We start from the raw sequence: 14,197 nt of genomic DNA on the forward strand, positions 1-14,197 counted from the left end.
CGCAGGCGGGGTCCGGGGACTGGGAGGCGCTCAGGCGGAGGAGACGACCTCGCCGGCTCGCTGGATTGAGCCGGACGGGTCGACGGGCGACGGGGTCACGACCTCACGAGAGCCGGGGGCCCGAGAGGCGGGAGGGAGGCAAGGAGCCGAGGAGGTCGCGGGCGGCGGGACCGCCTGGATGCCGGGGAGGCGGGGACGGTCGCGGGATGCCGGGGCCCGAGGAGGCGGGGAGGCGGACTGGCGGAGGCGCGGCTACGCGGGGGGAGGCGAGGAGGAGACGAGTAGACGACCCAGGCGGCAGCCAGCAGGCAGTCGCACCTTCACCTTCACGGAACAGTCGAACAGAGACACAGAGTAGAAGAGGATTGAGGAAATAGGAATGAGGAGCAGAGGAGGAGTGGAGGAGGAGTGGAGCAGGATGAAGATTTTAAAGAGAGCCAGAGGGCAGAGAGGAATGATGGGCGATGGCATCATGGCCGATGGGAATATGGGATCAGATTAAGCCATTGAGGAGGAGTGGACAGTGGAGAACCCGGCGACCCGCGTCTTGTCGAGGTAGCCGTTGGCTCCTGCTGTCCTGCGGGCTGTGGCCTTACCCTCTGACTGTAGTCTGTAGCTAGCTACTAGCTAGGAGCGGGAGCTGGGAGGGTAGAGCGTAGGATGCCGTCGCGGGGCCTTCTCTCGAGCCGGGGCCTTGGGCGACCGCCTAGGTCGCCTAAGGCTTGGGCCGCCCCTGGTACCATCTTATACGTGGTGCTTGGGTCCCATCACGTGAGTTCCAAAGTAACTAAGATGAGGTATTAAGCGATGTAATAGGCATCAGTCTAAGCACACATCCTTACAATAATGTTCAGCAACTTGGTCTAGCATAATCATGCTAGTATTCAGCATATGATGCCATGCACCACGAGGTGGCTCCAAGGATTGGAGTAAAACTTGTAGACCGAGACGCACTCCCAGAGTTCTTATTACATTGTAATAATTAAATTTTAATACCATAACCTCTATAATTTAAAATGATTAATATTCTTCATTTAAATTTCTATCATGAAGAATTTATCCCTCAAAGGTCTACAGCTACAAAGGATGCAAGCTCAGTAGAGAGAAGAGAGCAATGAGTAGGGAGGAACACAAAATTAAAAGGGAGCAGCAGTGTGAAGGAGGCGATGGTGCGCCGCTCGCAAACGCCATCCCGAGGCTTCCATATCCTGGTCCACTGTATGCCGTCGTGCCGGTCCCTCCATTGCTGACTCCAGAATAGCCCGTCCCCATATCGTTATCCCTGTCAATATCACGGATACGCCGGCATCAGCACCTACGATACTCTACTACGTAACAGTCCTCTTGCATTTATTCCACGTAGAATAATTTTTGCAGCTATGTATTAGGAGATGGAGACCATGGGATATCCCAAGGGGCGTTACAGCTTACCATCACCCAAAAATGGGATTGTGGGAGACATGATTTTGCTAACGTGAGTTAAGTTCTAACAAATACACTTAATAAAATCAGAAAATAAAATATCTGTCCGGGATAACTCCTTATTTTCAGCCCACAAGATGCTACGGGCATGACTAGTTCTAACCGGTTTCACCATGTAGAATTACCGCATCAATCACGGAATTATATGTGTGTGAATGATACAAGAAAGTACACTGCAGTATCATGTGAGAGGAACCTAATTCTTATAACTTTTAGCGGATAAACATTAAACTTTTAGGCACTTTTCCCACCACTGGTGTGGCAGGCCATGAGCGAACACTGTTCTCAAGATTCAAAACTACTTCCAATCACATGCTGCCGCAAAAGGATACAAGTACATATAAAAATTGGGCATGAAGTATTTCCCTTGGTATTTTGAGATTGCTAGAAAGGGCAAATATGTTTTCCTGATTTAATCTTTGAGATGGATGTTTGACAAATTTTGATGGATCTGGAAAAATCTAGTTAAGATTCCCACGGACATTGGACCATCTACAACCCAAGTTATAGCAAATTTCTATGTGCATCAGTATCAGTGACTGCTACACGATCCATTGGGAACTACAAGAGTTATGCGTAGTTTATGATGTCATCTAGGCTTTTTAGTGCTCCATTATATCAATCTCTACCATTATAGAGCCTTTGATCATAATCCTTGAGCTGTTATCAATGGCTCAACACCATATATCCTTTGATTCTATAAATATTAGTATTCAATAAAAATATATCCTAATTGGTTTTATTCTTGATTAAGAATGATAGTCAATAAAGTCTACCGGCTAAATGTGAGAGTATATCTATCAAATTGTAAAATTCATTAATAATTCCTATTATCATAACTTTCATGTTTTTCTCAAAGTAAAAGACATTAACGCAAGAGAATTATTAGTTAGACAAAGATCACCATAAATAAACCACTAGTAAATTCATCTGAACATGTATTGCTATAATACATTAAAAAAAAAAGAGGAAGAAAAAAAGATTACTATTATACATACATATTACTTCATGGTTAGATTGATCTACGGTCCAAATAATAATTTTTCCTGTGAGGCCTTATTTTTTCTTTAAAAAAAATACTATGTAAATTTACCATTATACCCCTCAGAACTAAGCGGTCAATTAGAAGCACAAAAAAGGATATTATAGTCACTTTATAATTTATTGCTCTACTCTCACACTATCACCGCTGTTCGCCCAATAACACCATTTAAATCGTGCACTTATCATAAGACAATGTCATAAATGTATTTGAGATTTGTCCAAAAACCACCTTAAGCCAAGCAGAGGACCCTCACCCAGGAGGTTGATGCCAAATGGCAATTTATAATTCTTGTACCTTAGGCTGAGTGATGTTACAATCATTCCATGACAATAAATGAGATTTGGAGGGATCTCATCAGGTCACGAGCATCTAAGATCGTGCCTCATCCTCCACCAAATGATCCATTTCCTGGCCCCTCTCAGTGGATCCCACAGGCCGTGCAAAGCAGAGGCCGATACCCGAGAAACAGACTTCTCGGTTACTCTGCGAGGTCCACATTTGCTGTTTCTCCTTGGCAAGTTTTTAGAGAGAGAGAGAGAGAGAGAGAGAGAGGCATAGAGCAAAAGAGTATATTATTCAGTAAGGGAGTGGGTTTATCTCCCAGAGTAGAGACAGGTTGTGGGGGATGCAGGGCCCTCGAGATTCTCCCTCAAAAGAAACTCCCTCCTCGGTCGCACCAACGAGGACTTTGGCACCCTCATTTGAGAACTAAGAGGAAGGCAATGGAAAAGCTAACGCAACTCAGCAAAGCCTTTAGGCGCACCATCCTCCAGAGTTCAGATGGCCACGCCCACTTCCAGCCAGCGCATTTTTTGTGGTATGGGTTCCGATATGGGTGTCTGCTTTAGTGCAAGCAGAAATTAGCTCGACAGCCGAAGTAAAAGCCCGCTGCCCGTTCCCACTGACACCCTGGCAAAAGTTTTTTTTTCCTGATCCAACGGTCATTTTTTTTACCGAGACAACGGTCATCTTACTTTTGTAGCAGACGGTGGTCGTGTTCCTTTTGGACCTTTTCTGGAGCGGGTATTTCTCTTTTTTTGTTTTTTGTTTACCTTTAGCCCGAAAATTATCCGTTCCTATTTGCCATCTTCTTATCAACTCCTAAAATCAAATAGGATAAATAACTTTTGTATTCCTAGTGGTGAGGCAAGTAACGGAAAAGAAGCATTTCTAATGGGAAAAAGGAAGAATTTGTATGTGCCTCAAAGTTTGCAAGATCTGATTCTAGTCTTATTCTCACGTTTCCATTTTTTTGCTACTGCATCTAGCACGTAGAAACCATTAGCTACAGGCTTTAAATTTGAACGGCAGTAGAAACCAGTACACCTTGAGGTAGGAAATGATTTCGGAGTTTAGATAGATAAAAATGGAGCTTATACAAATAGGTGACCTGCGCATTTAATTGTACTAACAAGCCCAGTCAGGTCTCAAATTGGTGGTGTTATCTCACAAATCACGAGCAGGAACGGAGAAAGGACAGAGTGGACCGGCAACTAAAGCGTGAGTGAATCTATCAGAAAGAGATGAAGAATATTTTAACGGCACAATAGTACAGGAAAGGCTGCAAAGGGATGACATGGGGACCAAATACATCATAGGACCTAATAAATTTATCCTAGTTCATGCTATTACACAAGAAAAAAAAAAATAATTATTAGATACGTTTATTGGATTGGTTTTACTGATTGGGAAAATTTTTTCCCAATCAGAAGTAGAAATTATTGCTGGATCAGATCCGCCAACTCAATGGTGGATAATGGTGGACCAATCCAAAGACCAACCAAACATGTAATAGAACAAAAATTAAAAAAAAAATTCTCTGTTCCCTTGCTCCGTGCGCGGTGACGTTTCTCAGTGTTTTTTGTGCGCCGCAGTCGGCAGTGAGAAAAAGAAATGAGGCGCAGGGGGGAGGAGGAAGAGCTCCCTTCTTAATATAGCGCTTTGCAGCTCTACTTAGCGGCCCTTCTCCCACTAGGAATAGCATATTTGCTTGTGATAATGGTTTTCCATCCCAGAGCTATTCTGGTGTTTCATTTCCTGATTTCGAGGAAATTAGGGTATGTGAGCTCGCCGAAATTTAAGGTTTTTGAAAAATTTGAGGGATTTGATTCTCTATTTGGGAGAAACTTGCTTGGTTTTGAATTGCTCCACGGAGCTGACACTAAATCTGGAAATTCCGGCACCTATATGCTCAGCAGGAGCAGCTCGTCCATGGCCCTCATAGGCCTACTAGCCAATCACGTAATAACTTAGGACTTCAAAAAAAAAAAAAAAAAAAAAAAAAAAAAAAAAAAAAAAAAAAAAGCTAGTCAATAGGTATTATTTGGGTTCCTTGATTTTATATAAGTATCCACTTAGCAAATAATCGATGTGGAACTAAACACACGTCCGTACGAATCCTCGTATACTCTTCTGTTTAAGCTTTGACGTCTTGTCAAACTAAGGGTTCAAATCTAATCACAAGTACTACGATCAGTCCGTGGTCAGCCCCAATAAATCTGTACTACAATATCTTATAGTCCACATAGGTTATGGGTCGGATCCGCTCTGATACCATTTGTAACAACCCAGGATCTTACCTAATAAAAATTAGTCAAAAGATATTATTTTGATTTTTAAATTCTGTATAAGTACCCATAAATTACCTAGCGAATAATCGATATGGGACTAATACACGCCCGCTCGAGTCCTCACAAATCAAGCCATGAAATTTTTGTACAAGTCGAAGTTTAGCGACTCTCCTGCAATAGCAGTCTCCACCACCTCCCCCAATGGAGGCAAGATATGGCGGTTTCGATTGAGGGATCCTAATGCCCTCATGGAGCGAGTAGCGAGGTTCCCCATCTTTGCCACCAAGGACTTGCAAAGACGGCCTTTATTCTATCCCATGCCACCGACCACTCCCTAAAGCCCAAAGCCGAGCTGCTGACTCCCGACCGTTTTGCCCAAACCTCAGTGACCCCAACGCCGTCGCCGCACGAGAAGCTCAGCATTAGAGTTTGCTCGAGAGGATGTCGATGCATTCGATGTAGACCTCCCATAGATTACTATTACATGTGTTGCCTTTTGGTTGGCTTGGTCCACCGCTAAGCTGATGTGCTTATTCCAACTAAAATTTTTTCCATCAAAAGACATTTTGTTCCATCACCATCTCCAAAGTTCTTTTTTTTCCAGCAAAATGCCCTCCATATGCTCCTGAATTCCCAACTCGGGATTATCACAAAATCAGCAGACAGCCTTCTCCACGACACAACCAGCCACGGCTTCAAGTACGCGTCTGTTATTCACTCGGAAGAGAAGCCTATCGCAACAGCTGATCGTGGAGACCTTACCCTCGCAACCCAGATTCACGCCTTTGTGCTCTCCAGTTGGCAAAAAGGATTCAAAAGCCTACCGACACCACCCAAAACCGGACCCAAACTAAAGCTACCGCAACTTCTCTCTCTCGTCACACACGCCGCGCTATATCCCCCAGAAACGGACCTCCCATAACGCTATTATAATAATAAGTAACGGTTCGCAACGCTCGTTAGCTGTGAAGAAGACCCAGAGAAAGACCCGTAATAAATGGTAAGAAAAACGAAGATGTGAATACCTGGGCCCACCGAGGACGCCGGCATTCATGGTTAGCCGGTCGATGAGGGCAGCCGACTTCGGATTAAGACTCTCCGCCTTGGCGTAGGTAGCCTCCAACCCCGCCCCCGACGGCACGAAGAAGGCCCCGTTCACCATGATGTCGCCCTCCGTCCTCCAGTTCCATCCCGTCCAATCCCCCTCCTCCGTGTCCACCCTCTTCGTCACCTACATACATTCCACTAGATTAGTCCTCCGCAGGCACATCTTATCTTACCTCCCCCAGAAAGACCAAAGCAAGAGTAAAGTCACCACCTGCTTGGCGTTGGGGTCGGAGGGGGCGGTGTAGCGATTGCCCTGGCTGTTGATGGTGGGTTCGGCGCTGCCTCCGATGGCGTACATCTCCCACTGGGTGAAGTCGTTGTTGACGATGTGAATGTAGCCGCGGCGGCAGCGCGGCATCCGCTGCACCAGCGCCTCGCCGAAGTGGTTGAAGGCGATGGTGACCTGCATCCCGATGTCCAGGAGGTACTGGTCGTTGTGCCCCAGGAGCATCACCTCGTTATGGTGGGAGAAGTGGTTGTTGGAGATGGTGATGGCGGTGGAGCCCATGATGGCGTCGATCAGGCCGTCGGAGCAGTAGGACAGGGAGCAGTGGTCCACCCAGATGTTACGGCCGCCGTAGATGGAGACGCCATCGCCGTCGGATCGGGTGCGCCAGCCGTAGTGGGTCGGGGAGGAGCGGACGTTGGCCTCGCCGGCGGGGACGCAGTGGTGGATGTGGAGGTTGTGGAGGATGATGTGGGAGACGTACTGGAGGGTAATGCAGGCGCCGCCGGCGATGTGGACGTTCGCGCCGCGGCCGTCGATGGTCTTGAAGCTGTTCACGATGAGCTCTTCGTTCAGGCGGATGGTCATGTCGCCGGCGAAGACGATCCAGAGTGGGCCCTCCTGGATGACGCCGTACCGGAGGGTGCCGGGAGCCGGGTTCACCGGGTCGCGGTCGGAGGAGTCGGTCACCACGTAGATCTGGCCACCCTTGCCGCCCAGGGCGTCGCGGCCGAACCCCAGGCCGCAATCGGCGAGCCTCTGCCGGTCGGACCGCCAGTCGCCAGAGCACCGCCAGCAGTCGTCGATCGGGTTGCCGGTGAGGCACGACGACTGGTCTTTCTCCTTGGCCTGGAGCAGGGCTCGCCGCCGGGAGGACTCCACTTGCCTGAGGCGGAACAGAGGAGAGCAGCATTGTTAGGAGAACGAGAGATTAAAGCTGGGTTCGAGAGGGGGGTTACCTTTGGACTTCGCGGACGACGGATTCGGGGTCTGGGTGGGCGTAGGGGTGGTGGGTGGAGTTGGAGTGGAGTGGGACGGCGGCGTCGGCGGGGAGGGGGAATGGGAGGCAGAGGAGGAGAATGTAGGTGGGGAGGAGAAGGCGGTGGAGCATTTTGATGTCGGCGGAGGAGAAGGAGGTAGAGGTGGCGGCGGGATATGGAGGGAGGGGGGAAGGAGGGAAGATGTGGATTTGGGGGGGAATGGGGGTGGGGTTATTTATAATAATTAGGAAGGATGGGGTGTTAAATTAATAGGATTTTGGTGATTACATGGGTTTATTTCTATTTTTTTAAATTTCAGATGGGAATGGGGAGTGGAAGAGGTTTGGGACCGACGCTGGGTTCCACGCCTGCTCCCCTTCCCTCCTGGGTTCGAGTTGGACCGTTGGCGCAAGATGGATCTTCTTTCGCGGCATCCACCCGTTGGATTATTCCAACGTGCATATCTCAAAGCACTTCGAACACAGACTTTGAGGCGCCCATTGCACGGTTCAACAGTAGATTCGAGTAAAAAAAAGTAAATCACTTTTCGTGCAAAAGATACAACCCAGTCCCTGTTCACATTCCTTTCTTGTTGAAAGAACCAATGAAGGGGTGAGGCTACCTTTGGGTAAGAGGGAAATATATGGTTGAAAGGGGCAAGATATATAAAAAGAGAGGAGACCAGGAGAAAGAAAAAGACAAAACAAAGGAAGGCGAGCAAGCTGATGGACGGATTTTTATTTTGTTTTTCCCCATTCTCCCCTTCAGTCATAACTTTTCTCTCTTTTTTTGATAAAAAGATCAAGATTAAGGTCATTACTTGTAAATAACTATTCTTTATCTTCTTTCAGGATAGATGTTACAATATAAGTGCATAACAACATTATAGTACAGTATATAGAGCTTTGAAATGCCCTGTCAAAAATGGTTTCCTTGTTAAGAAGCTTGTGTATGTACGACTTTGATAACTTCTCTCAGTAATTCATGATGAGTTGCGAGTTGAAGTTGTTTTTTTTTTCAAAAAAAAAAACTTAGGAATCGGTAGGGTCCTTTGTTCTGAGAGTGCCGTTGCTTTTTTGCACTTCCATTTGGCAATACGCTTTGGAGCTTACCTTGATTCTAACTTGCATTATGTGCTCTAGATCATCTTCATCATTAGCTGATAAATTTCAAGAACAATGACACCTCTTATGCAGCAGCTAGAGAACAAGTATCAGGTAAGGGGAGGATACTTTTGCAACATGGAACATCTTCAAAACCAGACTGTATGAGGCATAAAGATGCATTCTAGTTTGAACTAAATAATGGTTTTGTCTTTATGTGCTAGCAAACAGTTTTGCGATTTAGAAATTTGGTATGACTGGTAGATTGCAGCCATATATCTACATGCCTTTCATCACAAGGATTGTCCTATTGTCATGAAACCAAAGGACTTGAGCTCATGTTGTATAGGATTGCACACTCTTACTGTCTTTTTTTTTTTTTTTGCTAAGATGGACGTTTTACATCATTCCAGTATGAATACATTCAAAAGAGTTAAAGAGTAGCAAGTCTCGACAATCCCTCATTCCACTGAAATGGTTGGCCATGAAGAAGGCCATGCAATCCATAGTTCCATTTGCCTCTCGGTAGATGTGTCATGTTGTAAAAGAGATGCACCTTCTTGCCAAACTCCAAATATCTCAAAGTAGAGGGTAGGTACCCACCTTCCTCATCTGCCTTTGGATCCAACTAATTATTATAGCAGAGTTACCCTCAACTAGGATGAAGTCAGCCCAAAATGCCTCAAGCATAGGTAAAGCCAGCCGTACTCTTACTATCAGTCGACTTCCAAATTCTTTAATGATGTTTTACTATAAAGACTTCATCATACTGCATTATTGGCAACTCTATGTAGCAAATAGTCTTGCCATATGGAAATTTGGTATGATGGGTAGATTGCAGCTTTATATCTACGTGCCTTTTATCACGAGAATTGTCCTGTTGTGAAATTGGTGGACTTCGGCTTATGTAGTATGGGATTGCACACTCTTACTATCATTTTTTTTCTCCTTTAAGACATGCATTTAATATCATTCTAATATAAATATGTCCAAAAAAGTAAAAAAACAGCAAGTCTCGAAGCGCTCTCGGAACAAACATCACATAAATCTAGAGTATCCCATTAGAGTGGTTAGCCGCAAAAGAGACCATCTAATCCACAACTTTGTCCGTCTGCCTTTCGGTAGATATGTCTTGCTGTAAAAAAAATCCACCTTCTCGGCAAACTCTAAATATCCTGAAGCAACCAAGCATCCTCAATAGCTGTAGCTGAGAGTCATCCTCAATTAGGATGAAGCCAGCTCAAAGTGCGCCGAACATAGTTAAAGCTGCCCCATTTTTACGGGCATTCGGCCTCCAAATTCTCTACTGATGTTTTACTGTAGGACTTCGTCGTACTGGGACGCTGAGTTTTTTGTTTCATAAAATATTTGTACCCTCTGCTCCTCGTAAAGGCCTCAATGTTAGAAAGAATCCCATTCTGGTTGTCTGGAACCCTGTCAAGCCAAATCAGCACAGTGGGCGCAATGGGTATGTGCAAGGACAACGCGGGAGACTTCAAGATTATGTCGTAAGCTTGGGCCGAGTCCCTACAGTATATTTGCCCATAGATAGACTACAACGGTAACCCTGGTTTACTATCCTTTCTAACCAGAAGACAGAAGGGAAAGACATGGTAAAAGCAAATTATCCTCGCTGCAGGAGAGCTATAAATTAGTCTAGTAACGTCTTTGCATGAGATTTTTATATTACGATAACATTTCTTCTGTAAAAATTACTGTAGTACGCTTCGCACGGTTATGAAATTAAACATAGACGAAGCATCATGAATTAGCCCTTGGAACAGGCCTTCCTACCTTCTTAGGAGGTAAGAGGTTCAGATCCTATCAAGGTGCTCTGGTAGTTTTGGATCATTGCAATTATACGCTGCTGACAGAGGTTTTTGTGATGTAACCTATGCGAAATGGATAGGTGAGCTAGATTGGCTCGGTTTAGGGATGAAAAACTGTGCCTAGAATTGCTTGGAGGATTGATATGTATCCAACCTTTGAAACAATACGTAGAGTAACATTATTTTATAATGATTTGGGGGTCTTCCATAATGTTATATATATATATATATACACATAATGAGCTTTTGACTAACAATGGTTATAAAACAGAGATAACAGTAATATGACATCTTTATAGTGCATAACAACATGTCTTAAAAGAAGTCCAAGTGACATGATCAAACAGTAGTCCTTATTTTTCGATTGCTATGTCATGTTTTTTCTTTAGAATGGTCGATAATGCCTGCTATTTTATTTCTAAATAACCCCATTTGAAGATAGAAGTGAGCAAGCTACCATGCTTGTCGAGATCTTCCTTTAAAGCTTAAAGCAAAGAATTAAAAACAAAAGAAAAATAGAGAGAAAAGATGCTAGTGGCCCTTGTCAAGTTGGTTATGTAGAACCTTAAACTGAAAGATATATGCATTTGAAGGGAGTCTAAGATTTCCATCTGTAGAACCTTGTCAAAGAATTAAGTTTCCTGTGGTATATGTGCATCTGTAGTCTAAGATTCGTGCGACCGTGTCATGTGGTTGATCGAGATGACGGGTTTGGAGTGTGACATCTAGTTACCATCAAACTTGGACAGCATACTACTGAAGGGATCCTTCTACGAGAAGGGAGCTCATGCCAAAGAGGATTTACATAAAAGGGGCATTCAATTCTCCTCCTTTTCTCCCTCTTTTCTCAGCCTTTTCTTTTTCTAAAGGTAGTTTATCCCTACCTCCTTGTCACCCGCCGGCGCACAGCCTAAATCCTTTTCTTTTTGGTTCATGATTCATGTCACTACGAGAACAAACAAAATTTCCATGCTTTGGTGCTTTTCTTGGAGACTAGAAATGCTGCGCAATACTCACATTTCCACATATTGTTTGTCCAGTCAATTAAATCCTTTATATTTGGATCATAAACTTTTTCCTACCTGTTGTCTTCTCCTAGCTTTTTTCCTAGTCAGGTGAGATGAAGTTTCACTAGATAAGCATCATACTTTCCAATATAGTTGTTTGTTCTTCATGGAATTGGTGTTATCAATAGGCCTAAGGAGACTCAAGGCTGGGCCTGAGAAGTTTTGGGCATATGCTCTGGCCGGACAAATATTGTCCAAATTGCCAGAACAATTTATTTGCTCTAACTATTTGGGTAGAATGAGGCTTTGGAGATAGAAGTATTTTTGGGAGAGTGGGAGACTTGGCCACAAATTTCATCCAAACCCTTCTAAAATATGGAGATAACCGGCACGTTCGTTTGATGGGAATCTTTGGAAGATTAGTTTACATAGACCTTATGGTACCATTTGGAAATTAAAATAGAGCTGCTAGACGTAGAATTGAAGCCCTTTTGCGCATGAATTCAAATTTAAGCATGTAGATACGGCATGAGCAACGAAGTCAGTGAAGTGAACAATTATTTTAGGATGGGAAACTTCTGTTTCCTTTAATTGATGACAACGGATGACACAATAACTTACAAGATGCATGCGATGATCGACTAAGAAGTCATTTTCTGTCTTTGTTTGGTAGGATAGTTATTTTCTGTCTTCAATTATAGGTAATGCACGTAGGAATTCTCAGCTTCTCATGGATGTCCTTCTTCTACTGGTCTGCAGCCACTAAGAATTATATAACTGTTCCTAGAGTCCCCCCTTTTATAGGAGGGGGGTGTAGCAGTTACATGCAATCGGACATAATTGCGCAATCTTGGTTTTAATGAATTACCTTAGATGGCTCGAGATTTCGGACTAGCTGGCGATCGGTTGAGATTGCGTGGATTCAAATATTGACAGCCATTGTGGCGGAGATTGCGGGATTTAATCCCGAATATAGAGGATTTGGTGGTCCTTTCCTTAGGCGAACCGGCTTGGTTGTTCGTAGAGTTGGAGTCGGCTCGAGGTCAATTGGGCTTTGCTCAGCCGAGATCATGCGTGCCAAGGTCGCTCCTGCCGAGGTCGTTTCTGCCGAGGTCGTGCTTTTCGAGGTCGTGCTTGTCGAGGTCGTACTTGTCGAGATCATGCTTGTCGAGATTGTGCTTGTCGAGGTCATGCTTTTCGGGGCCGTGCTTGTCGAGGCCATTCTTCTTGAGATTACATCTGTCGTCGAATTTAGATGCTTTAATTGTATTTTGTGGGGTAGTCCACTTTGCCCCTCATCAATAACCATGTTAGTAATGAGAGAAAGATCACTAGAGAACGATTCTGGTAGTGCATTGTTGAGATCCAAGTCTAGAGACAGCGCAAGGCACTATCACTATAAGGAGTATGACCACATTAGATGTGTGCTTGCAGCATGCACAAATGTAGAAGAATGGTGGTGATTGGATACGTTGATGGTATTAGTTTTTTTTGGACAGATAGAGGTGAAGGTAGAGAGAGAGAGAGAGGGAGGAGGAGAAAGAGAGGTGAAGAAAATCATTTTTTTGTAGTTTTTCTCAACATCGCCTATATAAGAGGAAAATATCACGAATAAATCGTAACATTATAAAGAAAAAAAGATAGAAAGGATAATCGATGCCTATCTTGTATTTCCACACCAGGGATTGGATTGCTGGTCCTAAAGGATAAAAGTAAAATTACAAAAACCATTGCCAACCATTTTGGCTATTTCAACTAGTACGGAAGGTGAAGGTACAACTATCAGCTAGAGGATGATGTCCTCTCCTCGCCATCTCTTCCAAGCCGAAAATCCTAACCTTAGCCTTCTCAAATCCTCACTTCGAAATCTCCTTGAGAACAAATTTCACCATTTTGTAGAAGTATTTAACAAGATCGTCCTCAAAGTACTATAGACCTGGCTCAATCCAGATCTTCCTATCACAAGCATGATTGCATGAACATCTCATCGAAGGGACTCCAATTGTGAGGAAATAAGAGAAGTTAGTAGGAAAATTAGGAAAAAAATTGAGAAAGAAGAAAGAATCTCTCAAAATATCGTAAAATAGTAAAAGCTCTTGGAATAACAAATAAGTCATAAAATGATACAAGGCTTATCTATCTTGTGTTTGAGACTTGATTTGGAGCCTTTATATAGGCTTAGCTTAGATGACCCCTAGAGAGGCTCATAATGGCTTTAATGATTGTTTTCATAAAAATCTTATAACATGCTTGTGGTGCCCTAGTCAGCCCAAATTTAAATTCAAATTTTAATTTTAAGTGTCTAAAATCTCTTAAAATTTATAACACTTACGTTATAGATAAGAAAACAAATTTAAACTTTAAGCATATAAATCTTTTGAAATATGTGAAATAAGTGCTATATATATGAAAATAAATTTAAAACTAAATGTTTATTTTTTTTAAAATGTAATACTTCTATTATATATACAAAAATTAAATATGACTTGGATGTATGGCAAAGATAATTAGAATGTGCATTCACATTACATGCACCATGCCAATGTACACTTCATAGTCGGCCAAGCTGACAAAGCAAAAGCGTGCATGGTTACCGGTCCAAATCCCACAAGGTTGAACGATGCCTAACTCCTCAAAAAAAATTCAAGTATGCTTGCATTTAAATATCCAAAGTAGGATTATTAAATATAAAGTTTAAAAATTTGAACTTTTCAGATTTAAAAATAATAAAATTTTCTAACACCTTGTGCACTCTATTTTACCCGGACGGTTAGCTCTCATTGAATGAGCCATGCGAGCCCAAAATTGCCTCCCGAGTGCTTGATTTGGGTTCTTTGGTTTGAAATCT

General features: G+C 43.6%; 1 protein-coding gene across 1 annotated transcript; it reads right to left on the reverse strand.

The window, feature by feature from the left end:
• Window positions 1–1,007: 1,007 nt before the first annotated feature.
• Window positions 1,008–7,618, reverse strand: LOC103717730 (probable pectate lyase 5). Its single transcript, XM_008806223.4, has 4 exons — window positions 7,390–7,618; window positions 6,416–7,316; window positions 6,123–6,328; window positions 1,008–1,282 (listed from the first exon to the last, which is right to left on the reverse strand). Exons 1-4 carry the CDS (start codon window positions 7,539–7,541, stop codon window positions 1,078–1,080), a joined length of 1,464 nt encoding a protein of 487 aa, XP_008804445.1. The 5' UTR covers window positions 7,542–7,618; the 3' UTR covers window positions 1,008–1,077.
• Window positions 7,619–14,197: the final 6,579 nt, after the last annotated feature.

Source organism: Phoenix dactylifera, chromosome 2 (genome assembly GCF_009389715.1).
Source record: "Phoenix dactylifera cultivar Barhee BC4 chromosome 2, palm_55x_up_171113_PBpolish2nd_filt_p, whole genome shotgun sequence".
NCBI classification, from domain to species: domain Eukaryota; kingdom Viridiplantae; phylum Streptophyta; class Magnoliopsida; order Arecales; family Arecaceae; genus Phoenix; species Phoenix dactylifera.

Bases quoted from the DNA above. Each gene is read 5' to 3' on its own strand.
- LOC103717730 (XM_008806223.4), bottom strand. From the start codon at position 7,541: ATGCTCCACCGCCTTCTCCTCCCCACCTACATTCTCCTCCTCTGCCTC. The intron at 7,317-7,389 runs GTAACCCCCCTC...GTTCCGCCTCAG, and splicing joins GTCGTCCGCGAAGTCCAAAG to GCAAGTGGAGTCCTCCCGGC. The intron at 6,329-6,415 runs GTGGTGACTTTA...GAATGTATGTAG, and splicing joins CCGACCCCAACGCCAAGCAG to GTGACGAAGAGGGTGGACAC.